The sequence below is a fragment of the Petaurus breviceps genome, unplaced genomic scaffold, assembly GCF_028583685.1.
Source record: "Petaurus breviceps papuanus isolate PSGF00001 unplaced genomic scaffold, PetGlider_PUasm1.0 208, whole genome shotgun sequence".
Taxonomy (NCBI): domain Eukaryota; kingdom Metazoa; phylum Chordata; class Mammalia; order Diprotodontia; family Petauridae; genus Petaurus; species Petaurus breviceps.
In genome coordinates this window covers 13,128,429-13,155,523 of record NW_027185852.1, presented here as the reverse complement: position 1 = coordinate 13,155,523, position 27,095 = coordinate 13,128,429, and the positions used below count along the sequence as shown (strand labels likewise).

General features: G+C 51.3%; 1 protein-coding gene across 5 annotated transcripts in view; it reads right to left on the bottom strand.

Annotated features, from left to right (window-relative positions):
- The window catches only part of LOC138165277 (dedicator of cytokinesis protein 7-like), a 327,550-nt gene that overhangs the window by 19,544 nt on the left and 280,911 nt on the right, over nt 1-27,095 (bottom strand). For all 5 annotated transcript variants that reach the window (XM_069093434.1, XM_069093430.1, XM_069093431.1 and 2 more), the window contains 16 exons: nt 26,789-26,929; nt 26,577-26,690; nt 26,278-26,448; nt 22,472-22,611; nt 18,074-18,243; nt 16,640-16,794; nt 13,560-13,742; nt 13,098-13,233; nt 9,802-9,898; nt 5,642-5,738; nt 4,163-4,297; nt 3,515-3,667; nt 2,318-2,476; nt 2,076-2,176; nt 1,210-1,402; nt 301-444 (listed from right to left, as the gene is read on the bottom strand). In XM_069093434.1, the coding sequence (XP_068949535.1) occupies nt 301-444; nt 1,210-1,402; nt 2,076-2,176; nt 2,318-2,476; nt 3,515-3,667; nt 4,163-4,297; nt 5,642-5,738; nt 9,802-9,898; nt 13,098-13,233; nt 13,560-13,742; nt 16,640-16,794; nt 18,074-18,243; nt 22,472-22,611; nt 26,278-26,448; nt 26,577-26,690; nt 26,789-26,929 (2,289 nt within the window). The remainder of the gene's footprint in view (nt 1-300; nt 445-1,209; nt 1,403-2,075; nt 2,177-2,317; nt 2,477-3,514; nt 3,668-4,162; nt 4,298-5,641; nt 5,739-9,801; nt 9,899-13,097; nt 13,234-13,559; nt 13,743-16,639; nt 16,795-18,073; nt 18,244-22,471; nt 22,612-26,277; nt 26,449-26,576; nt 26,691-26,788; nt 26,930-27,095) is intronic.

The window sequence follows — 27,095 nt, the reverse complement described above, 5'->3', positions numbered from 1 at the left end:
AAGGTGTGAGTGCCAGCATGTGTATGTGAGTTGTGAGAGCATGTGTGAGTGTGTATGTGAATGTATGTCTGTGAGTGTATGAGTGCATGTATATGACTGTGTGTGAGCATGTGTATGTGTGTGAGTGTGTGTGCATGTGTATGAGCGTGTGAGCATGTGTATGTGAGTGTGTATGAGTTGTGAGAGCATGTGTGTATGTGAGTGTGCATCTGAGGTATCTCTATGGGGACTGACAGAGACCCAGCGTTTGTCCCCCAAGGACGACCCAGAAAACAGCCCCCTGGTCACGTGCTCGCCTACCATGGAGAAGGAGGCGGCCGCCTGCTCCAGCAGCCCCACCAGCCCGGCCTCCGTGAAGTACTTTCCCGAGCAGATCCCCTCTTCGTCAGGAGACACCACGTCATCTGACACGGCCGACTCCTCCAGGACGTTGGACGAGATATTCTGTGGAGGCAGGTCCGGGTGAGACGTGCCCCATCCAACCACCCAAAGGTGGCGACAGAAAGCCTTCGAGGCCAACCTCCCTCACTGCAAGTGGAGAAACTGAGGCACTGTCCCAGGTCCCACCAATGGGGGCGGGGTGGAGGAAGCTTTTATAAAACTCCCCCCACAGGCAAGGCCCTGTGCTCAGAACGCTGCAGTCACAACCAGCCTGGGAGGCAGTTGCGGTTATGATCCCCATTTTACAGATGAGGACACTGAGGCAGTGACTTGCCCAGGGTCACCTAGCAAGATAAAGCGTCTGAAGCTAGATTTGAACTCGGGTTCCCCTGACTCCTGGCCCTGCACCACCTGCTACCTCTGAACAAAGCGTGAATGCCAGCCTGACACCCAGGCCTTGGGCCTTCCATCTGGCCAAGGGTCTGGGCTGGGCTCCAAGACCAAGTTCACCATACCCTACAGCTGAGGAGAGGGAAGCAGGCCAGAAGAGGTGGAGCACTGAGTTCAAGTCCTGCCTCTCCTACTGAACTGCTCCAGAATGATGGCCAGGCTCTTGCCTTTGTTTCAGCCTTCCCTTCCTCCTATGTAAAGCAGGGCTCATAAAGCCCCAGGCAGGGTCAGCCATGGAGGGGGCGCCTGGCCCTGTGCCGCCCCTTCTCTGTCCACGCATCCTTGGGCACTAAGAGGGCAGGGCCCTGGCGCAGCCAAGTCAAAGGTAGGACTCGAACCCAGCCCCCTCCCAGATGCCCCAACCCCCACAGGAACCACCTGGAAGGTCACGCAGCCCACGGGCAGGTACTTCCGGTCCTCCAGCATGCTCAGGTACTCGGCCACCAGTGCGGCCGAATGGACCAAGCACTGGGCGGCTTCGGCGTGGTTGCTCCTCTCCGAGTGCTTGCCTGCCATGTTCTGTAGCCAGGTCAGACGCAGGTCTGGCGATGTCTGGTAGCCCTTGGCAATTCTGATGGGGTCAGAAACACGGCTGAGCCCGCACTGGCCCACAGGGCTGGACAGGAGGCCCCGGAGGTGCCCCAGGGCAGGTGTGCAGCCCCTGGCCATCCCCACGCCGGGCACTCTCCAACTGCTAAGCTCCCCGCTGGCTCCACACCACCCCCCCCTCTTACCCAGGCCTCCCCCATTAGACCAGAAGCTCCTCAAGGGCAGGGCCCATCTCTGCTTCCTTTTGTATCCTGAGTGCATAGAACAGTGCCGGGTACTGTTAGCACCTGTAGACTGACTAACCGACCCCTTATTCAAGGGGAGGATGAAATATGATACGTTAGGCAATAAGGGGAAAAGGATGGGGAGCTGCCATTTTCATGTGCGCCACCTGAACGGTCACAAAGGGCTTTCCTGGCACCCCCAGGGAGCTTCCGGGTCTCTGAACAACAAAAGTGGCTGAAAAACAGTATCCCCAGAGTGTGTGTGGGCAAAGAACACCACCACTGACTGAGTCCCCTGGTCCTGGGTTCGAACCTTGGTTATGACACTGACAAGTGACGTGCCGCCGACCAAGGCAACAACCTCTGAGGGCCTACGAGCCTGCCACGCGCAGCCCAGGGCCGCGGGCAGGAAGCCGAGGTGGCGGGAGGAGACAAGGGTGGGCGATGTGGGGGAGGGGCTGCTGGCCCCACCTGTACATGAGGTCGATGAGCATCTCGGGGTCCTCCTGGTGCTCCTTCATCTTCACTGTGTCCGACAGGATCATGTGCAGGTTGAAGACAAGGTCCTGCACCTGCGGCCCAGAGCCCGTGTGAGCTCAGAGGCCGGGCTGCGAGCCCCCCGCCCCCACCCAGGGGCTCCCCACCAAGTCCCCAGGGCAGATGCTGCCTGAGTGGCTGCACGTGGAGGCCCGGCCGCCCGCCCCAGGGCTGACCTGGTCCGGGAAGGTCGTCTCGCGCAGGTCCAGGTCCTCCTCCGCGTATGTCAGGATGGTCTTCAGGGAGCGGCGCAGGAACTCCTCGTTAAAGCTCTGCGAGGTGCCCACCAGTGACGACAGGGACATGGTGACCTGCATCTTGACGCGGGCAAAGTTCTGCAGCAGGACAAGAGTGGTGAAGAGCGCGCTGTTGTTGGGCGGGCACAGCTCGGAGGCCCCTGACACGTGCCCACGTCCAGCCTGTGGTCACCCAGGCCAGTCGGCGCCACGCTGACAATGGCCGACTGCTCCCGCCCCCGTCCCTCTGCCGCCACGTGCCCGTCTGGCTGCTGGCAGCGTCTCCCCAGGTCACGGTCAGCCTTTAGTGGCTTTTTACAGTACAGAATTGGAAGCTCATGTGGCTCTAGTGCTACCACAGGCAGGAGCCGGGCCTGGAGCCAGGAAGACCCAAGTTCAAATCTGGCCTCAGACACTGACTAGCTATGTGACCTTGGGCAAGTCTCTTCACCCTGGCTGCCTCAGTTTCCTCATCTGTAAAATGGGCCGGAGAAGGAAGTGGCAAGCCACTCCAGCGTCCCTGTCGAGAAAACCCTGGACACGACTGACAGACTAAAGACCTGACCCGGCTCCTCCCGCTGCCCACCCTGCCATCTTCCTTAGCTCTGAGTGCTGAAAGGAAGCCTCCAGCGCCCCGGGGAAGGGGATGGTGAGTGGAGGAGGCCCCTCCCAGGCAGTGATGGGCCAAGGACCCTGGCCCCCACCAGCACTGAAGCGCAGACGTCCCAGGCACCCGAGCAGTGAGCTGCCAAACAGGCAGAGGCTGGGGCCAGGCGAGGGAGGCCCGCGCACCGTCTTAGGGGCATGACCAAGTTTCTCAGTCAACAGGGGAGGAGGAGGAAGGTGATCATGTCGATATGCTCTGAGGCCGAGGGGCTCAGAGACCTGCACACAGCTACCAGGGACAAGCACCAGAATTTGCCCATGGGAAGACTGAGGCAGCTGAAACTGGACACAGGTTCAAATGTCGCTTAAGTCAGTGCTTGGAGCTCAATGGTCCAAGAGGCACCTATGGCCACTGGAGCCTGCCTCCACCACGGCTAGGCCACAGCTGCCAGTTTGGGGGGGGGGCTGGCAGCTGGTGCTCCCGGGCCCTCCCCAGGGGGCTGCAGCTCCCCTCCACCAGGCGGGGCTTACGTTGCCAATCTCGAAGTTCTGGCGCATCAGGAGGTAGAGGGAGGCGCTGGCGTGGGAGCGGATGGAGCTGACGCTGCTGCTGCAGTGGCGCAGGAGGCGCAGGCACAGGTCTGCGCACTGCTCTGTCTCCTCTTCAAAGAGCAGCTCAGGGAACTGTGAGGAAGGAGCCATGACTGGGGAGGGGCACACGGCCCTGCTGGCGGGGAGAAAGCACGTGGCCTGTGGGGGCTCCATGCCCTCGAGCAGGGGGCCCACAGAAGGACGGTTTTCTAAAAAACACTCAGATTTGCAGGAAAAGCCAAATTTCAGTTAGAGCTCAGTGACAGAATAAAGACGTGATTTCTGGCCTATTCAAGTTCTCGGGCTTCTCCAGTCTGTGCATGGGCCCCTGGGCACCCGGCCACAGCCCCCACTTCAAGAGCTGGTCTATGCTAATGGGCAGTGGGCAAAACGGGAAATCTGGCCATTCATTTCCATCTCTTCTACCCTGAGAACCTTTCACTTGGGACTGGCCCAATCTCTGCTACCAGCAGAGTCCCATCATTCCCCAGCAAAAGGAATCCCTTCATCCCTCTGGCTGGACAGAACAACGGGGGTCTTGGAAGAAGGAGAGAAACAATTCCCTAAAGATGGTCACAGGCTGCCCACCTTGGAGACCAGGGCTCGCTGGGTGGCAAAGCAATGCTGCAGGTAGAGGGCGCTCTGGTGGCAGGCCATGCTGTGCAGAAGCACCTTGAGAACCCCGCCCAGGATGCTTTCTTTGGATTCCGCCAGGGAGACTGTCTGAAACACAGAAACAAAACAGGGCAGCGTGATGGGAGGTGTCAAAGACCCCCCACGGCACTCCACAGGACGCTGCCTCTTCGGCTGGAACCACACCCAGCTAAAGGCACGCTCAATCGCCCATGGCAGGGGAGGCACCTGTGAGGGCACACACGGCACAGACCTTCCCCTCTGACGGAGGAAAAAGACACGTGCCGGACAGGAGGGGGCCAGGGACGGAAGGCCAGTGCCGAGGTGCATCAGCAGTCTGAGGGCGGAAGGGGAGAGCACCGCCCAGCAAGGGCACTAAAAGGCCCGCTGTGGTGTGCCTGGCCAGATCACAGCCAAAGCAGTCCCTGGCCAGCTCTGGGAAGGACTTTAAACCATCAGAGAGGGTCTGCAGGCAAGCACCAGCACGGGGAAGGGCCATGTCTTCCCATTTCCATCACCGCGCTCTGAGTGGCCCCAGAGGACAAAGCAACAGGGACAAGCTGCAGAAAGGCAAATGTGGGCAGGATGTGGAGAAGAATGCAGAGACTCAAGGCGCCCAGGATGGAGTGGGTGCCACAGAGCACCAGAGGTTCCCCCTCCTCTGCAGCTTCAGGAGTTGAAGATGGATGGCTCCGGTCAGACATGCTGCGGCTGGCCAGCCCTGGGGAGTCCAAGCAGGGCTCAGACCCTTCCCATCCATCCGCGTTATTCTACCTGGGGCTTTTGGGGACTTTCTTCTATCATCCTGGGAATATCACAGACACAATCACCACAGGCACACTTGCCACGTGCACATGTGTGTGTTTCTATACAGAAATATTCACTCCTCCTGCATGGTGTTAGCTAGAAAAACACCCTGCAGCTCTGAGGACCAGGAGGAATGAGGGCTTCAGATTCAGCTGCTTTAGAGAATGGCCAAGACCATGCCTCAGCGATGCCCCACAGAGGCCCACCAGGACCGAGGAAGGCCCGTCTACCTTTAAGATGCCAGGAAGCAGACCAGCATCTCTCTCGGCTCTGCCTGCTCTGAGACCACAGCCCCATGCCGGCCTCTGCACTGAGACCACGGCTCCACGCTGGCCTCTGCACTGAGACCACAGCCCCATGCCAGCCTCTGCCATCTCTCTCGGCTCTGCCCGCTCTGAGACCACAGCCCCATGCCGGCCTCTGCACTGAGACCACAGCCCCATGCCGGCCTCTGCACTACACCCATCTGCACAATGAGCCGGCCTCTGCACTGAGACCACAGCCCCACGCCGGCCTCTGCACTGAGACCACAGCCCCATGCCGGCCTCTGCTCTGAGACCACGGCCCCACGCTGGCCTCTGCACTGCACCCACCTGCACGATGAGCCAGCCTCTGCACTGAACTCACCTGCACGACGATCTCCAGCGTGTCCAGAATGATCAGGTTTGCTTCTGTTGCCAGGTTTCCATCGATAAGTGCTTCATGCTCAATCTCTGCCCTTGACCTAAGGAGACAAAGGATTAACGTTAACAACATCTAAGTGGCCAAAAAAATCTGATAAAGACACATTTCAGCAAATCCCTCAAAAACATACAACCAAAAATGTAAAATACATCTACAGAAAAAGGGAAGGGGGATGGGACAGGGCTGGCCACCTGAAGCCACAAGGCTGGGGACCCCGCCTTTCCCTGCTTCGCCCCCAGGCCGCTGACACAGGCCGTGCACCCGGGAGAAGGCCCTTCAAGCAGGCCTCTCTGCTGGGCTCAGCTGTGCAGCACTCCGGGGGGCCTGCCTGCCAACAGGCGCACTGACATTCCAAGGGTTTTCAATACATTTGTTTCGGATGAAAGTGCTTATTTTCTCTAAATGTGCATCTATTTCCCCAGAAAATGTGGCACATCTGATCACAGGTGGTAATTTAAGCTTTCAGTGAGACTATGGAGGGAAAAAGTCAAGCCAGCCAACGAGGCAACTTAGGGCAACGAGGGTGTTTTTCATTTTCATTCTCACAAATGAAATACTAAGCATAATACTAAGTACAACTGGGGTAAATAATTCATGTCCTGATCACAAAGGCTCACAACCGTGGGCAGGACAGACACACAGACACATGGGTCATTAGGGCAGCTATGTCCATTCCACACTCGTTCAGCAAAGTAAGGAAAGCTGACGAGATGTCAGAGCTATGCTGTCTAAATGATTTTCTTGACAAAACTGGAAAATATGCCACACATCACAGCCATGCTCACACCTGCCAGTGCAGAGCCTCGAAGGAAGCAATGCAAGGATAATGATCAGGGCACATTGCAGAGCGTGTGTTCTCTCCTCTCTCAAAAGAGGAAAAGCTAAGCAATTAGTAATTTGATCTAATGTTAATTTTAAAGTAAAGTGAGTGACTGGGAGCCACTATCTTGGGCCCAGCTGTGACCATAAGGACATTGGCTGCTTAAGTGGAAATGAGAGGAACTTGGGGACAGGTGACTTCTCCACCACAGAACTCATGACATGAAAGGAGAGGAAGGCCAAGCCTAGGCTGACATGCACAGGATCGAGGGATTAGGACAAAGGGTCAGCAGGACCCACACAGGATACAAACAGCAGTGACCACAGCGAGGGGGGAAGGAGGAGCTGTCCAAGTGAGCAGCAGGAAAGTGATGGAATCTCATAAAGCTGCCCCCAGCCCTAATGTTCAAACTTCATTAGAGGCCTGGCCCTAGTGAACAGCAGGCCCACTGCACCTACCTCCCCCCCTGCCCCCCACTGTCCTAACTTCTTTGTATCTGCCTCACTGCTCACTGGAACAACAGGTGTGTTCTTATATTCATCCATCTAGCCCAAGACAGGACCACAACACCCAACTATCCATCTTAACCACACAGAACCACAATAGCCAGCCAGTTGGAGGGCAGAACAACCAGAATGTTTAACCACCGAACCATAGATGGGACCCCTCCTCCTTAACCTAATCCCTTAACAAACCCCTCCTGCCTTTTTAATATTCATGATATTCCTCTATCCTATGTAAATCTCTGTTGTGTAACTGCATCTTTACCCCCATAAAAATCCATCTTGCTTTCTCTAAAGCTGCTGGTTCCTTTTGGAACTCAGTCCGCTTCATGAGAGGTGTCAATCTCAATAAATGCCTACACTTGGATTAGAGGTGGTCTGACTGGATTCTTTGAGACGGTTCCACCACAACACACCGTGAAACCGCAGCAGTTTTGGATGGGCAAAGCCCACACCTCAACAGTTCTTGGCGTCCCTGGGTTCAAACCGCAATAAGAGCAGCTGGATGTGAACAGAGGCGGTCATAGCCTTGTAGGCAGAGCACCACGGCCCCACGGCCCCACAGCCGTCTGCCTGCCCGCAGCCCTGGGCTCTGGCTGGGCAGTGAACACTAAGCAGAGAAGGGACAGCCTGGGGAGGTCTGGCTTTTGTAAAACAAACAACCAACACACCTTTTAAAGGATGCTCCATTAGATCACAGCCGGGGCGGGTAGGGGCAGGGAGGATGGTCTCCCAACTCTGAGAATCACACATGCTTCACTAGCCATCAGCAAGGCCAATGGCTGTGCTCTGGAGAGAGTGCCCTGCGTGGGACTGAAGCGGACCTTACTGCAGATCCGTCATCAAGGCGAATGACTTACTTCCAGGACACCAAGAGACCCCAGCACTACATCCTCCTCTTCCTCCTCCCAACTACAAACACCGGCTCTCCTGCCCACGGCAGGTGGCGGCACTGAGTGGCAGCTCAGGCCACACGGCCCCATCCACAGATGACCAAGTTTCAGGCTCGCTCTGGGAAGGCCCCAGAGGGACAAGATGACTTGCCCCAAGAGCACAGCTGGCCTTCAGACTGCAGCCCAGGGACTTCCCACTAAAGCCAGCGTCCCGATCTCAGCGATGCGGGCATTCGCTCAGTGACTCAGAGGACGTCCTTCCTCTCCGGCCTGACTGACACCTGTGCCTTTCTCCGTCCTGCTTCTCTGGAGACGCCCTTTCTGCCATTTCTCCTAAGGGACTATGAGCTGCTCAGGCCGCCAAGACCTCTCCAACAGCCCGAGGCAGAAGGGCATTAAGGAGACAGCTATTGTGTCAGGAAGCTTTCCAAAGACAGTCGAGTCCATTCTCCTCCTGCTGCTGCATTCTGGCTGCCCAGGCTTGCTCCCAGATTCCCTATTCTTCTTTGGACATTTTTTATCCCAGTAAAAAAAAAAATTCAGAATCAGACCTTCAATTATAGCTTCCCCAGCCTCCTGGGGCCCAGCATCTCTGCACCAGGACGGCCCTCGGGCAGCTGGAAGGCCACGCCCTGGACAGATCTGCTCTCCACCACGAGAGGCTTCAAAGCCAGGATCACCTCCACACCATAATGGGGCATCAGGTGGGACCTGGGTACAGGCACGTGCTTCCAGTTCTGTTAGCACTGCTCAAGTTACAGTGGAGTTGTATGTAACTAGCATTTAGGCAACAAGTACATTAATTTTCTTTTCATTTTTTCAGGCAAGGATTCTGTCTGGTTTCATTCTACACTTGCCAGTCATCCTCTCTAAGCAGAACACCTCTGCTGACAGGTAGCAAGGGCTTGGTTTTCAGGCCTGAGTGCCGAGTTCGATCAAGATGGGCCATCTGAAATCTGAACATATTTCAGTGACCCCAAGAGGCTGTTCCCTACGACCCACAGAAGTGAATGCAGACCCCTCACACCAACATTCAAGGGCCTCTGTTCCCTACCAATCATTCCCTTCCCAGGGGAGCCACCCAACTGAGGCCTTGGTGCAGCCTGCACAGGGACTCGCTCCCACTGCTGCCCTCCTAGGGAAGGGCCGTCCCCCTTCTGCGTGCGCAGACCCTGCCCCCTCCCAGGCCTCAGCTCAGTCACTGCCACCCCCATGAGTCTCTCTGCCCACAGCCACTATCACCCATGAATCCTATCCTTTGAACGTGTGCAGCACTAGCCCCCTCTCACTCATCTTGGCCCCCCCGGGGCTCTGGGAGGGGCATGCCCTCCTCTCCCAGACTAGATTTCAATGTCCTTGAGGACTGGGGGGACATCTTCTATTCCTCCTGCATTACTTAGAGTGCCTAGAGGAGAACGAGGATCCTAGCACACTCAGTAACTCTTTGCAGAATTATTGGGTTTTGGAAGAGAGTTAAGGCAAAAAAATCTGTTTTCCAACAGTGTCCTGTCCTCTGCCAATGACCTCTACCTAGATATAGTGACCTTCCCTGTGGGGATGAGGAGGACAAGGCCTCTGACTTCCTCCCACAGACTGGCATTTCTGTGACTGCAGTGGCAGAGGGCTGCCCGGGCCCTGGTCCGTAGCAGTCTCGTTGTGTGCAGCCAGAGAGGCCTTGGGGGCTGCCAGGCCAGCTCCTCTGCCTCTGCTGTCTCTCTTGAATTTATTTACTTTAAAATAACACGGTGGGGCCTCCCCTTCCCCAAGGCCTCCTGGCATCCTAACAGCAGAAAATCAAAGCCTCTCCAACAACATCCTCCACATCACTGTCCCTGGTGCTCGGCCTATGACCAGCCCCAGGGACACAGTAAGACACGGTTCCATTACTTGTCCAATTTCTCTGTGTTCTGGCGCCAATGCGTCATGTCCTTCCTCCACCTCAGGTTTTCTTGGCTTCCGAAGGCACTTCCCGACGGGCTTCTCTCTGCCAAGGGAATGGAAGAACCAATCCATAAAGGGGATTTCCCTTTGAACCACGGACACGTTTGCAAACATACAGAAATCCTGCACTAGCAAATCCTTTGTGCTCAGCGCTGCACATGCGAGAGCTTGGCTGAAACGCCCGTCAGCACTACAGTTAGAAGTCACCTCTGCAATCACACAAAATGCAGCTCTTCCAAGGCAGTCACAGGAACAAAATGGGACAATTTTGTGAATCACAGCGCTTGTTTCCTTTACTCCTCCCACAGCCACACATGCTGACCAGCTCTCGTCAAGCACCTAACACTAACACTTGTCACGTCCACACCCGGGGCCTTGGGTGGGGGAGGACACTTAGCAGGCCTTCACTAAGGCCTTGTTGCTTTCTTGGCCATATCATGGGAGAGTCAGAAGGACAATGAGGTCTTTTAGAACCTGAAGCAGGTGGTGCCTCTGTCCTTGGTGCTAGAGGCAGAAGAGTGCAGAGCCACTCCAAAGGGCAGGTATCTGTCCACCCACCCGGCACCAAACAGTTTACACAATTGTCTCCTTCCAGCATTCAGCTGCCAAAGGGGTAAAACATGGCATGTTTTACTAGTTGTTTTTTTTTTTTTAAAGAAACATGTGGCCAAATTACCTAGACCAGGCCAAACTAATAATCATTTAACTCACTGGAACAATTCATATTGATTAAGGGTCAGTAAACTTGGCCTCCATATTTCTTTTGCCTTCAGACCAAAGTAAAAGTCTCTTTTTGGCACTAAACTATTTATCCTCAGAATTTTGAAGTATACTTAAAATAGCTATTTCTTGGGTAGAATCTCCACTTCTGCAGGAGGCCTTTACCAATCCCCTAATCCTGGCGCCTTCCCATTTCTCCTCTACAGAGCTCGCTGGACATCACTGTCTGCCTGCTGTCTCCCCAACTAGGAGTGCGGGCTCCTCAAGACCAAGCTGTCCTTTGGTGTGCCCCTAGCACTTAACACAGGGTCTGGCAAGAGGCACTTAAGAGATGCTTGTCGACTGCCTGAGAACCCTTCTCAGCCTCAGTTCCCTCATCTGAAATGGAGAGAACAGCACGGCCAGGCTGGTCAAGAGGAAGCAGAGGGCCAGGAAAACGGCTCCCACTTTGGTTGTGCTGGGACATGAACCAGAGACCGGCAGGCTGGGTCCAGACATGTGGGAGCAGTTGCGTGTCCGGGGCCCAGCACCCAGGGCAGAGGGAGACTGGGAGGTGACACCTGAACCCAGGGGAACAGGGCAATCAGCCTCTATGACCCCTTCAGTGTCCAGTGCCAAGGCCTCCACCTCCATGAAGCTTTCCCTGATGATGGCTCTGGAGACCCCGCCCAGCACCTGGGGGTAACTCACTTCCCTGCTCTCCAGAATGTGCTCTGTAAGCTCTTTGGGGAGGAGTCACATCATCCCAGTGACCTGAACTCCATGAGCAAAGGGACCCTGTCTCCTCTGGCACTAACACAGTGCTCAGGGCTGGTACCAAGGAGGGGCTCCCCATGTCCTGCTCAAGGAGAAGGCCAGGTCTTGGGAGACACGGTGGGGCGGGCTTCAGGCTTCCCAAGCAATCACCATCACCCACTCTGGCTTCCTCCCAAGCAGGGATCAGAACATCTCCTGACGAGTGCAGGTGGAGCCCGTCCATAAGCAAGGACTCTGCCCCCACTACAAACTGAGGAGGGGGATGAGCCCTGGTGTTTGCTTCCAGCTAGGAGAGAAAAGTCACTTTTATGAGAAGCTGTGATCACTATATGGGGGGCGGGGCTGACTGGGGAAATGATAAGGCAGAGAATTCTAAAGACCATCAAAGACCTATGGGGAGAAACATTGGGAAGAGCTGAATCCAGCAGAAAAATGCAGAAGGAAAAATTCTGGAAGTTGCCAATACTAAGAAAAAAAGCCAGCCAAAGAAATACCTATGCACACTCCAATTAATGTAATCAGTAAGCATTCACAAAGACCTACTATGTGTCAACCTCTGTGCAACATGCTGGGAATTCAAAACCAAAAAAGAGCCATTTTCTTTCAGGAGAGAATGAGAGCATGTACATTGGCATCACATAGAAAATAAATGCAGGGTCTGGGGGCCGGGGGCAAGGCCGGGTGAGTCAGAAAAGTCCTGGTCTGGCAGGGAGTCCTGGGGGACAATGAGGGCTTCTAGGAGGCATGTGCGCCAGACCCGGGCATGGGATGGTGGCTGGGTGTGAACAGCAGAGCATGGAGGGCAGTAAGGGAAACATGGCAACTGCTGAGGGCAGGAAGGTCCGAGAAGCCAGAGGTGGCAGGAGCTGCCAGAGCCTGCTGGGGGCAGGGGAGGGCTGCACATACATACAGGGACACTTTCAAGAAACAACAAGAAACCTGAATTTCTACAGAACTTCTATGCTCCACTGGGCATTTGGGGCACCATAGAGCATGGGGCCTGCAGTCAGGAAGACTCATCTCCCTGAGTTCTAATCCAGCCTCAGACACTTCCTAGCTGTGTGACCCTGGGCAAGTCACTGAACCCTGTTTGCCTCAGTTTCCTCATCTGTCAAATGAGCTGGAGATGGCCAACCACTCTAGTGTCTTAACCAAGAAAGCCCCAAATGCGTCATGAAGAGCTGGACACAACTGAAACTACTAAGCCACAAAAAGTCTCTCCCTGGGTTATTCTTTACTAATGGCACCCAACTTCACCTCAAGGTAGCCTGGGGGAGTTCTTTGCTCTCTGGGAGGGCCCCTGCCCCCCTCTGCCCCTGTCCTGACCATTGGGGAGCTCACGTGGCTGCAGGAAGACAGGAACCAGCAACTCTGCTCCTTCCAGGGGACAGGGGCCCTGGGCCTCACCATGTGACCCACCAGGTGCCCTCAGGGTGCCCAGCACTGCCCACCTGCCCTGACACTGGATTCTGTCATTTCCCCAGAGGCTGAGCCTTTTTTCTGCTATTTCATCCCCAGCATTTAGCACTGTGCTTGGCAGTCAGTGCCTAACAAATGCCCTTTTCATTCACTCCTAACAACTACACATATACACTAGCAGCTGTATGTTTGCAATACCTGGGTTTCCTTTTGCTTCAATCCAGGGCTCCGATCTAAACTACTGTGCGAAGAGAGATGCTTTGCAAACAACCTTAGGGATGCGGGATCCTGCCATGCCCCTAATAAAGAGTGCCGGCCCTCCCCATTTGGGGCTCAGAGCTACCTACCAAGCTGCCCTCGGCTTCGACGCACCATTTCTTGCCTGGCTCCAATGCTTCCAAGGATGGCTTCTTCAAGCTTGGCCCTCATGTCTTTTGATTTCTTAAATGTCAAACTATTCATCCTTTCAAAGACTTTCTTCCCCTAAAATGGAAATACAACACAAAGGGGATATGCTGGAGAAAGCTCCTCCTCCCCCTCCCTCCTCCCCCTCCCCTCTTCTTTTTCCTTCCCCTCCCCCCTCCTCCTCCCCCTCCCTCTCCCCTTCCTCTCCCTCCCCCTACTCCCCTCAACTTCCTCCTCCTTCCCCTCCTCCTCTTCCTCCCCCTCCTCCCTCTCCCTCCCCTTCCTCCTCCTCTTCCTTTCCCTCCCCCCTCCTCTTCCTCCTCCTCTTCCTCCCCCTCCCCTCCTTCCTCCTCCTCCCTCTCCTCCTCGCACCCCGAGTCCAGAGCAGCTCGCTCCCCTTCTACCTTGTACTCGAAGCAGGACACACAGAGGTGGAGCAGATCCAGCAGTCGGTTGAGCTGCAGGACCGAGAGGTCTGTGAACCACTTCTGCAGGACTGTCTCGTCGGCGTTCTTGAGGACCCACAGCAGGCAGATGAGGAGACTCCTGCTCGACTCGGCTGAGAACATGGAGTGCTGCCGGCCTGCCTGGAAGCAAGGGGGATGGGAGGGAGCATGATGATGGACAGCAGGGAGGACGGAGCACACTGATACAGAGACATTCAGGTCCTGTGGTCTCATCAGCAGGGAAGCACTGGGTGTGGGACCTTCCCCCAGCCTCGGACGCTGACCTGCTAACACAGGTCCCCTATTCCTGGGGAGCCTCATGAGATCACAGAGCCAGAAACGGAAGAGGCAAAGGCGGTGGGCAATTCAGTGACTTCCCCAGGGTCACACAGCCGGGTCTTCTGGACACCAAGGCCAGCACTCTATCCCCTATGCCCTATACTACTTTGAAAAATCCTAGATTCTGATAATATTTAGTTGGATGGCCCCATAGAAAAGTAATATATTGGTCTTTCAAGGGGGCTTGGGCCCATGGATTTCATGTTCCTGCGAAGGACCACACAAGGAAGAAGGAGGTTAAATTCAATACATACTTTCTTTTGAAAATAAAACTAGGGGAAAGATATTAGAATCTTGCTATCTTTCTTTAAGGCAATCTGTGACAACAATTCATAGTAGCTGAAGAAGTGAATGAAAAAACATGAAGAAAAGTGAACAAATATCGAATAATCCTATTATTACCATCACTATCCAGGAGTAAAAGAGAATGGAATAAAGGCAAAGGAACCAACCCCCCCACACACACAGACCCAAAAAAAGGAGCAGCTAGTTGGCACAGTGGGTAGAGCACCAGCCCCAGAGTCAGGAGGACCTGAGTTCAAATCCAGCCTCAGACACTTAGCTGTGTGGCCCTGGGCAAGTCATTTAACTCTGAATGCCTTGCCAAAAAAAAAAGAAGAAAATGAATAACAGAAGCCCAGGTTCCTACGTGCCATGGTCCCTAACTCAGTCACTCCTCCTATCACCGCCTTTGGCTTGTTCTCGACTATCACACAGTTTGGAGCATCCGATCTACCCCTGTCTTTAGGTTAAACTGTCCCTTCACAAAAATTCAGGCCCTTCTTCCCTTCTGGATGTGAGGGTACATGACGCAGGACTGATCTCTCAAAGCTGTTTCATACAGCCATCAAAGCTGGCTATTTGGCCCCAGACCAGCAGATCAGAGATCACCATGTCACCGCTGCTGGTCCATTTCCACAGCTGACCTGTTCAATCACCACCGGCACGGCAGCAGCCTGGCTGTGCAGGGAAATACCCTCTGAATCCCACTCCACTGTCTGACCTACAGACCTTTCCCTGAAGCTGAGTGCTGCCCCTGCAGCAGCTCTGATGTGGCCTTGGACAGCTTCGCTGGTATTGGGGCAACACTCTGGGATCTCTCTGGCTTTTTGTCTCCAGCTTTATACTTCTGGTCATCAGACATAGGTTTATTTCCATCCTTCTCTGGCTTCTTTCAAAGTATAGAGTGAAAAGACTCTAACGACTTCTTTTTTTATAACAAACTTAATAAAAAAATGAACATTTTAACATACAAGAATAGATGAAGAGAGAGAGCCACATGAGGAACCATAAGCTTCTAACCCCAAGTTTTTTCAAAAGAAAGTATGGACTGAATTTAACCCGAGCCAGCCGAACCTTTCTGACTATCCATGGTGCCTTTTGAATTTTCTCCCGGCTATTTTTAATGTTTCTTTAAGCATCTTTCCTCCCCTGCCCATCTCTGGGGCCTTCGCCATCAGGGGCACTGAGCCACACAGGAGGGCGTTTGGGCTGGACCAGATTCCTCCTATCTTGGATTCTCTGGTCACATGTCACATTTTTCCTCTGAGCTTTAGATTCCTCAATGACAGACACGGCTTGTCTTCTCCGCACTGCTGACACTTGGCACTGGGCCTACAGCGCCTTGGAAACTTCACAGCCCCACGGAAACTTCACAGCCCCACAGGGGGTCATGAAAAGTTGGGTAAAAATAAAGGGTTTCTGAAAGCGTGGCGGCCAGAAAGGAATTCAAAATCAGACATGATGAATCTGAGGCGTTTCTGCCAGCGCTAGTCCCCACTGCGACTTCACCCTAGCCTCAGGTCTGTACACACAGCATTCGCACTTTGCTCTGCGCATGCCCTCAGGCCATGCAATGTCAAGGAAACGTGAAAAGAGGTCACCAGTGGGAAAAGCTTAAGAAGCTCTTACTAGACCAATGCCAGGGCAGTTCCCAGGAAACATTTTAGTTTTAGTAAACACTACTGTATTTTCTTTAAAGGGAAAAATGTTTTAAAAATCTGCTTTAGCCCTTTTTGTAAGAATAGGGGAAAACATGGGGTGGCCAGGTAGCACAGCGAGTAAGAGCACTGGCTCCAGTGTCGGGATGACCAGGGGATCAAATCCCGGGCTCAGACGCTTAGCACCCACCCAGAAACACCTGGCCGTGTAACCTTGAGCAAGTTACTTAACCCCGATTGCTTAGGGGTGGCCAGGTAGTACAGCAAGTAAGAGCACCAGCTCCAGTGTCGGGATGACCTGGGGATCGAATCCCGGGCTCAGACTCTTAGCACCCACCCAGAAACACCTGGCCGTGTGACCTTGAGCAAGTTACTTAACCCTGATTGCTTAAAAAAATAAAGAGTAGGGGAAAACACCACCTGGAGTGAATATATTTTTTTTAAACATAAAAAAGTTATTTCTTTATACAAGTGAAAGGTTATTTGTCACACTTCCCTCAGTCAGACAAAAAAAAAATCTCAAAGCTGATAAAGAATAGGCCCTAAAAAGTATTTTCAGCTAATAAGAGACTGAAAACAGGCCTGTACAGTATCAAATCTCAGGTCTCAATCTCCTAACTCCAGGGTCCCACATAAAGCATTTCCCAGAGCTGCTGGACCAAGTGCCCGCCCTGAGCAGCTCTGCCACCCAAGCAGGTGCCATCCTGTCCCTCTGGAGATCTGCATTCCCACAGAAGAAGTTTGGTTATGTTTTCATACCGAGGAAGTGAGCAGAAAACTGCTGGGTCTTGCAAGCTGGGGGACCGGCGCCCCGGCGATCGCCATGGCCACTGTCTGGCTTATCATATTTCCACCCTCGCTTTCATAATCTTCGATCGCCACACAGCTTGGCCGTCCTCGCTGATTGTGTGTCTCTGGAGAGAGTCCAAAAACAGTAAACATCACAGCTGAGTTCTCGGTCCCCTTTCCTCCTCACTGCCACTACCACTTTCAATGCTATTCTTGTTCATGCCAGGTGCTGACCCTCAGTATTAGTCCTTATCGAACACCGTGTGTTCCAAACATTATGGGAGCCTCGCCTTCAAAGCTAAAATTACTGAGGGGATAAGGAAATCTGCAGAAAAAGTAAAGGGGAGCTCTCTGGGAGGCCTGTCTGCTGTTCAGAAGAGCCCAGTGGGAATTCGGGCCCCCCCTAGAGTATTGCTGTCATTTAAAGGCAACTGTCCTGAAACACTGCAACCACAGCAGCCAATGGCATTTATACCACCTTCTTTCTCTTCACAAGTCTTTGAGGGTTTTGCTTGGTTTCTTTGGTGTCGGGAGCCCTGGGTGGGTGAACACCACCCCCAACAAAGCAGCCGTGCCCAGGCTCACACAGGCAGGGAGCTGGAGTGGGCCTCCTGACTCTGACCCTGGCCCTCCACGGACAATGCCAAGCCGCCTCTTAGGGCCAGTGAGGGCAGGCAGGGGAAATCACCGGATCAAAGTGCACAGCCAAAGCAGGCACTGTCTGAGAGTTGTTGTGAAAAAACAGCTTTGTCTCCAAACTAGGAACACGCCTCGAAGAGAGCTGTTCTGGGTGTCCTTCAATGCCAGGATCAGAAGCAAAGCCAAGCATTCACTCGTGTTAAACCCGAGAGAAGCTTGATGACCTGGGCCATGTAACTTTCAGATTTTCTTTAGGTGATACAAATATATGCATTCTGAAGTGATGGGTACAAAAGGGGATTTTAGATGGGATATTTTAAATTAAATTCCTATTTAAAGAAACTTTACACTTTTTTTTTGCTTTTTGGAGGGGGGAAGGCAGGGCAGTTGGGGTTGACTCACCCAAGGTCACACTGCTAATAAGTGTTAAGTGTCTGAGGTCAGATTTGAACCCAGGTCCTCCTGGCTCCAGGGCCGGTGCTCTATTCACTGCGCCACCTAGCTGCCCCAAAGTTTTCACTTCTAAAGTGAAGACTCTTCATAGCATATGGAAAATCATCTCCTAACTCACCTCTTGGGAAATGAAAAATGAGGTGCACATGTGCACCCCTTCATGCAAAGCACAATTTTAAGTGAAAGGTTTCACCAAGAAATAACGGGTCAATGGGCCATATAATAGAGAGACTGGATTTCAGAACCAGCTAGCTACTTGCTTATCCCAGCTGGGAACATGCACAGCCTAAGAGTCTTCGATGTGACAGATACCTGTGAAATCGTACAGCTGGGGCACGGTTTCCATGATGATGCCGATCAAAGGCAGGTAGAGCATGGCCACCCGGGCCTTTACCTGGGGGTCAGAGTACCGCGGGTCTGAGTCATGGCTGGACAGTAAGTTGTGTACCATGTTGATAACCTTCTTATGCAATCCAAACAAACTATTAAGGAAAGGGAAGGCAGGTCACAGAGATTAGCGGACATCGGGAAAACAAACAATACTTTGTAACAGGAGCACTATTAGAAAGACCAGAAGCAAACCTTTGTTCCCTCTAGCTAACATATACATTCACACTTACTCTTATAAGGCATTTCTAATACAGAACGAAAATAAGCCCATTTACAAAAAAAAATTAGAAGAAAAAATATCATGAGGGCATTTGGCTCCAGGTGCTTGTGACAAGGACTGAGAGGGAACGCACAAGGTCACCAACCGGCCTGGGATCCTACAAAGAAAGAAAGCGCTCCGATGGAAGGAAGGTTCACAGGCGTCTCCACCTCTTGGACTCCGTCACCTTAACCCAGAATGGCTCCATCTGCCTGAGCTTGGGCAACAAGGCCCAGGCCAGGCCTTCACTTAGGGCACGACAGTATTCCATTACAATCACATACCACAACTAGTTCAGCCACTCCCCAATTGATGGGAATCCCCTCAAATTCAAATTCTTTGCTGCCACAAAAAAAAAAAATGCTATAGATATTTTTGTACAAATGGGCTCTTTTCCCTTTTCTTTGATTCCTTTGGGATAAGACCTGGTAGTGGTATTGCTGGGTCAAAGGGTATGTACAGTTTCATAGCCCTTTGGGCAGAGCTCCAAATTGGTCTCCAGAATGGCTGGATAAGTTCACAACTCCACTAACAGTGCATTAGTGTCCTTAATTTTCCATATCTCCTCCAACATTCATCATTCTCCTTTTCCGTCATGTTGCCAGTCTGACAGATGGGAGGTAGCATTTCAGAGTTGTTTTAATTTACATTTCTCTAATCAGTAGTGATTTAAAATATTTAGTGAATATTGATAGCTTTGATTTCTTCTTCTGAAAACTGCTGATTCATATCCTCTGACCATTTATCAACTTGGGAATGGCTCTTACTTTTATAAATTTGGCCGGGTTCTCTATATATTTGCGAAATGAGACTTTTGTCAGAAAAACATGCTGCAAATTTTTAAAAACTAATTTCCTGTTTTCCTTCTAATTTTTGCTGCATTACTTTTGTTTGGTCATAAATGCTTCCCTTATCCATAGCCTGGTATATTTTTTCATGTTCCCTTAATTTACTTATGATATCACCCTTTATGTCTAAATCATTTATCCATTTTAACCTTATCTTGGTATAAGCTGATTTTAGATGTTGGTCTCTGCCTAGTTTCTGCCAAACCACTTTCCAGTTTTCCCAGCAAATTTTTGTCAGGTGTTATGTTCTTACCCCAAAAGTTTGGATCTATGGGTTCATCAACCACTAGATTACTATGGTCATTTACTATTGAGTATTGTGTACTAATCTGTTCCAATGATCTACCTCTCTTTCTTAGCCAGTACCAGAATATTTTGATGCTTACCACATCTGTAATACAGTTTGAAATCTAGAATGGCTAGGCCACCTTCCTTCACATTATTTTCATTGATTCTGCTGATACTCTTGACCTTTTATTCTTCCAGATGAATTTTACTATATTTTCTAGCTCTATAAAATAATTCTTTGGCAGTCTGTTATGACACTGAAATATGTAAATTAACTTAGGCAGAATTTTGTCATTTTTATCATATTGGCTTGGCCTAAGCACAAACAATTAACATTTTCCCACTTGTTTAGATCTTTATTTGTGTGAAAAGTGTTTTATAATTGTGTTCTTACATCCCTAGGTTTCTCTTGGCAAGTAGATTCCCAAGTATCTTACATTGTCTGCAGTGATTTTAAATGAAATGTCTCTGGTAATATATAGAAATGCTGATGATTTTTGTGAGTTTCTTATATACCCTGCAAATTTGATGAAATTTTAAAGTGTTTCAACTAGTTTTTTTTTAAAAATATGATGTGTAGGCTCTTTCTTTGATCATGGCTTTCAGGCAATCCAATAATTCTCTCTCCTTGATCTATTTTCCAGGTCAGTTGTTTTTCCATTGAGATATTTCAATTTTATTCTATTTTTTCATTCCTTTGACTTTTTTTTTTACTGTTTCTTGATGTCTCATGTAGTTGTTAGCTTCCACTTGTCCAATTCTAATTTTAAGGTATTTTCTTCAGTGAGCTTTTGTATCTTTTTCCATTTGGCCAATTCTGTTTTCTAAGGTTTTTGTTTTTGCTTTTCAGTATTTTTTGCTTACTCTTTTACCAATGTATTATCTTTTCGTAATTTTCTTCCTTTGCTTTCATTTATTTATTTATTTTTAAATTTTTTTTGCCTTTTGGAGGGCAATTGGGGTTAAGTAACTTGCCCAAGGTTACACAGCTAGTTTTTTTTTTGTGTGTGTGGATGTTAAGTGTCTGAGGCCAGAACCGAACTTGGGTCCTCCTGACTCCGGGGCTGGCACTTTACTCACTGCGCCACCAAGCCGCCCCTGAGGTGGGGAGAAAGGAACCATTCCTAGTTCTTTTTTTTTTGCCTTTTGGAGGGCAATTGGGGTTAAGTAACTTGCCCAAGGTTACATGGCTAGTTTTTTTTTTTTGTGTGGGTGTTAAGTGTCTGAGGCCAGAATCAAATTTGGATCCTCCTGACTCCGGGGCCAGCACTTTACTCACTGCACCACCTAACCACTCTTTCATTTCTTTACCTAATTTTTCCTCCTGTCACTCTAATTTTGAAAAGAATCTTTTTAACTCTTCTAGGAATTCTCATTTGGCTTGTGTCACATATTTTTCTATAACTTTTTCTTTGATGCTCTGCTTATACCTGTTCTGACTGTGCCATCTTCTTATGAGCTTGTTTCTTGATGTTCCCTATCACCACACAAGTTTATTATGGTCAGGTTCTTTTTTTGTTTGCTCATTTTCCCACCCTATTTCTTGTTGTGGACTTTATGTTAGTGTTGGGCTCTGTTCCCAGTGAGAGGGGTGGAGGCGCATTATTTCAAGCTTCAGGCTTTTTTGCACTGCTGTCTTCAGAGCTACTTCTAGGCATTTGAAAGTTTTCAGTGTTTCCAAGGTGGTATGGCCTGTGAAGATGTATGGTCACTGCTCTCTTGGTCTGTACTCTGTTCCTTACCCAGCAAGGGTGCCCGATACTTTGAGATTACATTTGATACTGCTCCTCAGGGCCCCTTCTCCCTTGGAACCAGAAGCGACAAGGCCCCTCGGGTTCTGATTCCCTGGATCTAGAAGTGATGCTGCCCCTGAGGGCTTCCACTCCCTCCTGACTGAAAGTGCCCCTCCTCTCTGCCTAGACATGGTATTGGCAATGGAGCTGCCAGACAGCACCTGGCCCTGCACCCAGGGCCAGCACAGGGGAGCCCCGCCTTCTTTCTGAGGATCTGTGAGGTCTCCTACCATCTCCTAACTGAGAGTTTCGGAAGCTGTTGCACTTCTGTATCTACCACCTAGTCCCATCCAGCCTCCTCCCCTGGGTCTCTCAGTCTGGCCTCCTCTCTTGTCTTGGGCTGGAAGAATGTCTCACTCAGACCTCTGCTGCTCGGCCACTCCAGAATTCGCTGTGAGGGGAGCATGGGGAGAGCCCAGCCTAACACTCTGCATCTCAGCAAACAAGGGGAGCTACTGGTGGTTCTGGTGTGGAGCTGTCTGGGCTCACCCCGAATCCCAGCAGCTGCACAAAGAGCTTCTGCCAATACAGCCTGACACACCCACCGTCCACCCCTGAATGCCAGCGCCTGGCACTGCCCTGGATAAGCAACCCAGAACAACATGTGCACCTCTTTTTGGCCTGAACAGGATTCTGAAGGGAGGGAGGAGTCGGTCCTCACCAACAGCGGTGCAGGATCAATAGATGCTTCTTCCACAAAGGTCCAGTGAGAAGGCTCTTGGCACTCTTTCTCCAAGCTCCCCTCCTGGCTCTTGGCAGAGGGCTATGCTGCCCCTGGCTTCTCACCTGGCCCCTTCCTCTGCTTGGCTGGCTCCTCCCAGAAGTCTGTTTTAGGAAAAGTGCCCAGGCTTACCGGGCCTTCATTTCTCTCCAGCCTCTCCTCCAGCTCTCTAGCATATCCTACTACATGGGGGGCTTCACTCCTCTCCTTCAGGGTTCCCCACTAGAGTGGGAGCTTCTTGAGGGCAGAGACCTTTCTGTTTCTATCTGTATTCTCAGGGGTTTGCCCTGTGCCTGGCACATAGCAGCAGAACCAGAATTAGAACTCAGCTCCAGACAACAAAGAGATGGGAAGGACACTTCTTTGGCCCCAGACAGCAAAACCCTTTGTTCCAAGCAAAGACTGCCTTACCCGTCTGCATCAGGGTCTAGAATGATTGCCAGCTCAGTCAATACAAGCCCTGCCAGGTAATGCTGCTGGCGAAAGGGCAAGGATAGCTCGAACATGTTTGCTGTCTTCTGGTCTTGGACGTTTGTGGAAAATCCAGAGCTCTGTGGAAAAACCCAAAGAGGCAGTGTAAGAAGGGCAGCAGGGCTGAAGAAAGGGGACCCTCACCTTCAGGGGAGAGGAGAGATCCTTCTTTCAACTTTTTAGCTCCAAGGTGAATAAAAGTAAGGGGCCTTGAGCCAACCACCCCACCCCTCTTCAAGTTTCTTTTATTCTTGGTGAGAACATTTTTACTTAAAAACAAACTTTTTAACAGCAACAATACAGATATAAAAGGATACATATAAATACACACAAAAAACCAAACACCGAAACCCAGATTTGCTTATTGATTCTCCTCAGAGTGCAAATCATGAAGTGTTTAAAGGGAGCCTCACACACTAAGAGAACTGTTCATTTCCCGATCCTTTCAGAGCAGCAGGGAGAGCCCAAGGAATCCAGTGACTACACTTGCTTGGCAAATGGTTACAAGTATATTCAAGGAGTTTTAATTGAGCTCATGTGCGATTTTTTTTCATTTCTAATAAATATATTATTGCCCCTGATGGTGAAACCCAGAAATAACTCAATGACCGGGTTTTCACGTCATTTATAGAAAACTGTCATCATGGATTTACTATTCTTCAGCAAGTAAAGAAGCATCTCTGCATATATCCCCTCAATCATTAAAATTAAAATTTATTTTCTGTTTGGGTGATCCTTGAAATGAAGATTTGCAAGGGGATTTATGTGACAGTCTAATTTTAGTCAATAAGAGGAAAACATTACATAGAACAGTAAAACAATAACGTTAACTTTTATTTAAGTGAGGACATAGACGTTTGCAATGATTCTCTGAGTTTTTTTCTTTTCAATACTGCTCAGTTACCTGTAATAATTAAATATGGTTTGCTTCTTTTAGGAATTAAACAAACTATAACAACCCAAACCTACACATGTAAAATCTAGACAGCTCAGATAATTAAGATAAGATCAGTCCTTCTTAGTTCCCTAGGCATCTGCCCTCTTTTATGCTTACTTTTATAATCTCAACACAGCCTTAGGCACATGGTGACAGAAACTGTTTAGCATTCCCCAGATCAGAATTTCAATGTCACATGCATCCTGGAAAACACGAGGGAGGTGTTTTTGCATAGCCACCCACTAGTAAAAAGAATTAGAAAAGAAAATGCCATTTTACTAAACAATCCTCTGTGGCTACAGTGGTCTGCAATGCATGAGGATTCTATGCGAAGCCAGCCCAACACATTTGTTCCTTTTTAAGAAACCGTTCCCTCCCAACAGTGGGAAAAAAATCTTTGTAACAGATGCTCACAGCCAAGCAAAGCAAAGTCTCACACTGACCATGTCCAACAACATACCAACATATTTTTTTTTTGGAGGGCAGTTGGGGTTAAGTGACTTGCCCAAGGTCAGATGGCTAGTAAGTGTTAAGTGTCTGAGGGTGGATTTGAACTCAGGTCCTCCTGACTTCAGGGCCAGTGTTCTATTCACTGCACCACCTAGCAGTCCCCCAACGTACATTTTTAAAGTGCATCCTTTGTGCAGGGAACTCTAGGGGCTGATGATACAAGGACAAAGCTTAAAAACAACAGTCCCTCCCTTCGAGGAGCTCCCATGGATTAGGAAGGAGCAGCATGTCCTGGATAACTGGAGGAGGGAGAGAGGGAAGGAGTGGGGCACCTGTCTGGGGGCAGGGATGGGACAATGGCCAGGGGAGCCTCTCAGGAGGTGGCACCACAGCAGGGATGGCAGACAGAATGGCAGGATCCTCATGTGCAATCAGCCTATCTAGGAAGGGCTTGTTTTTTAACTCTGAGGCCATAGGCCCTGGAGCTCCTTGAGGAGGGGCAGGACATGGCCAAATTTGTGCTTTAAAGAGATTACTTGGGTAGGTATATGGAGGAGACCTGGGAGAAGATACTTGGCAGCCTGTCAGACGCTGGGATCAAAAAGAATGAGGGAAGAGATGAGGGTGAGTCTGAGACTGCACAAGGGAGGAATGCACAGCAGCCGGCATCCCTGACAGAAACACCAAGTGTAGAGGAGGGCCAGGCTTCGCTGGGGAAGGCGCCAAGTGCCATCTTGGATGTGTTGAGTATGGAATGCCTATGGAACACCATCCAGCTGGGAGAGCTGGTACATGAAATGGGTGAGTGAGGGCTCTGAAGAGCCCTGGCAGGTGCTGCACAGAGATGGTGCTGAACCCATGGCCATTGCTGAGTAATCAAGAGAAGATGGAAGGTGAGGTGTGGGCAGACCACAAGCTTGTCCCAACAAGGGTGCTCAGTAAACACAACATCCTGATACAATAGTCCTAGAATAACCACCCAAAGAGTTCTAAACCAAACAGCCACCCTGAGTTTTCCAGGATGCCTACAACATTTGAAATTCCAATTTTGAGAATGATAAAACTCTTTCAGAAACAACCAACGAATAGAAGTTAATGCACCTGGACCAGTATTTCTTTCTTGGCAACAAGAATGAATTTTTCTTTCCATTCCTTTCTCCTTTTTGCTTTCTGCGGTCTGGACTTCTCCTATATTTTCAGGACTCTGGCTGAACCAGCCTCATTGCCTCTCACCTGGCCCATCCCAGCAGGCTCCTGACAAAGTTACCTTCTGGAAGGACACTATTCGCTCCCCACTCACTAAGGTCCAAGGGAACCCCAGGGCCTCCACAGTACAGTCCATGTGGAGCCCCTCTGATACCTAACCTTCTTACAGCCTTGCTCTAACTTCCCTTTCCTGTCTCCTTAGACTCTACTTCTCCCCATGCTGCCCCACCCAGGCCAAAGGGCCCTTCTGCCCTTCTATGGCCTCCTCCTCCTCCCTATCCTGAACAGGGCCTTGAACTTCCTGCAGAGTTTGGAGTAAGCATTAGCTCCCACATAAGACCAGTCTCAATCACCCAAGAGGCCAATGTGTCCTTCTGCACAGCTTAATGTGTGTGTGTGCACACAGGCATATGTGTGTGTGTGTGTGTGTATTCCCAAAAGGCAGAAGAACACAAAAGCCCAAAGGGTGGCACCAGCTCACCCCCACCCCCAGCCCACTAGCCCTGCTTTCAGCAGACGCCTTACAGTCATTATGTGGGAAAGCAGTCCCTGGGGACAAGGGGAATGCCATCACCCCCAGGCAGGCCGGCCAGTCCAGCTGAAGCATGAGGGCTCTCTGAGGGAGAGAGAGCATGGGCCAGGAGGCAGACCACTATTTCCGCCCTCTTCAGATCGTGCTGGGGACAGCTCAGGAGCCTTGGCCGTCATCCTGGGACGCTGCCTGGGGGCTGCTCCTGCAGGGGCTGCGGCCACAGCTACGGGAGGCCCAGAAGGGACAGGTCCTGTCCAACTGCTCAACGTGAGACTCTAATGATCTCATCAGTGGGAAGGACGTGGAAGAAGAGGCCTGCGTGCCAGTTTTGCTGCTGCGCTGAAAGGACCAGGGGACCCTTGGCCCCTCCCATCAGACTGTGAGCTCTGCAAAGGCCAGAGTGCCTGGGATACTGTAAGCTCTCAGTAAATGCTTCATTTGCATGTACACATGCATGCTCCCGTCCTCTTCCACGGGTGTACAAGACTCCTCCCCAGCCCGCAAGCCTGCTGTGGGCAGGCTGCTCAGTTGGTCTGTGCACCCGCGGCCCCCTGTACAACGCTGGGTGCGCAGAGGCCCAGCGCCTGCCTCCCGGTCCCCTCCCACCTCCCCTCCACTTGCCTGAGACGTGGCAGAAGACACAGAGGGGGAAGGCGAGGCCGGCGGTGTGAGCAGGCTGCAGGGCAGGTTCAGGGTGACATAATGTTCATGGCTGCAGATGACCCTGAGGAAGTCCAGCCTCAAGGACACCAGGAGACTGGGGTTTGGCAGCGAGTAGAGCTTCGAAGACACCTGGAGGCCAAGAGAACCGTGGGGTTGGTGGGAGAAGGGCAGACCCTGGGGAGCAGGAGGTCGGAGCCACCCCACTCCAAGCCCCCATGCGCCCGCCTGCCTGGAGAGAGCCACCCGCCACGTCTCACCTGCTTGTAACAGGCCTTGACCAGGCTGAACACAAAGCCTCGGTCCATGACGGACAGAAGATCATTGAGGAAGAATGCCAGGCTCATGTTGAGTCTCTCCACCATTTCTGTGTCCTAGGAAAGAGAAGGACAGAAAACAATTAAAAGGACACTGGCTGCAAAGCCCGACTCATCCTGGGGCTGGATTGGGACCAGAACGACATCGCCCTCACCTTCTGAAACCGCGAGACTATGTCGCTGGCAATGGTGCTGGCCAGGGCGGCGATGTCGTCCATGAAGCGCTCTGGGAAGCGGTTCTTCCTCGGAGAGTCGAGCTTGTCGGTGAAATATAAGTGGTGGACCATGCTTTTCACCTGCAGAGGATAGGAGGCGCCAGTCACGGACACTTACTGGAATGAGGACAGACGCTGCAGACTCTGGGGCTGCTTTCCTTCTTTCACGCTGGCTGATTTCAGGGCATTTCCTGTTTCCCCGTGACCTGGTAAATGACCAACCCTCTGCCCCGGAGGATGCCCCACG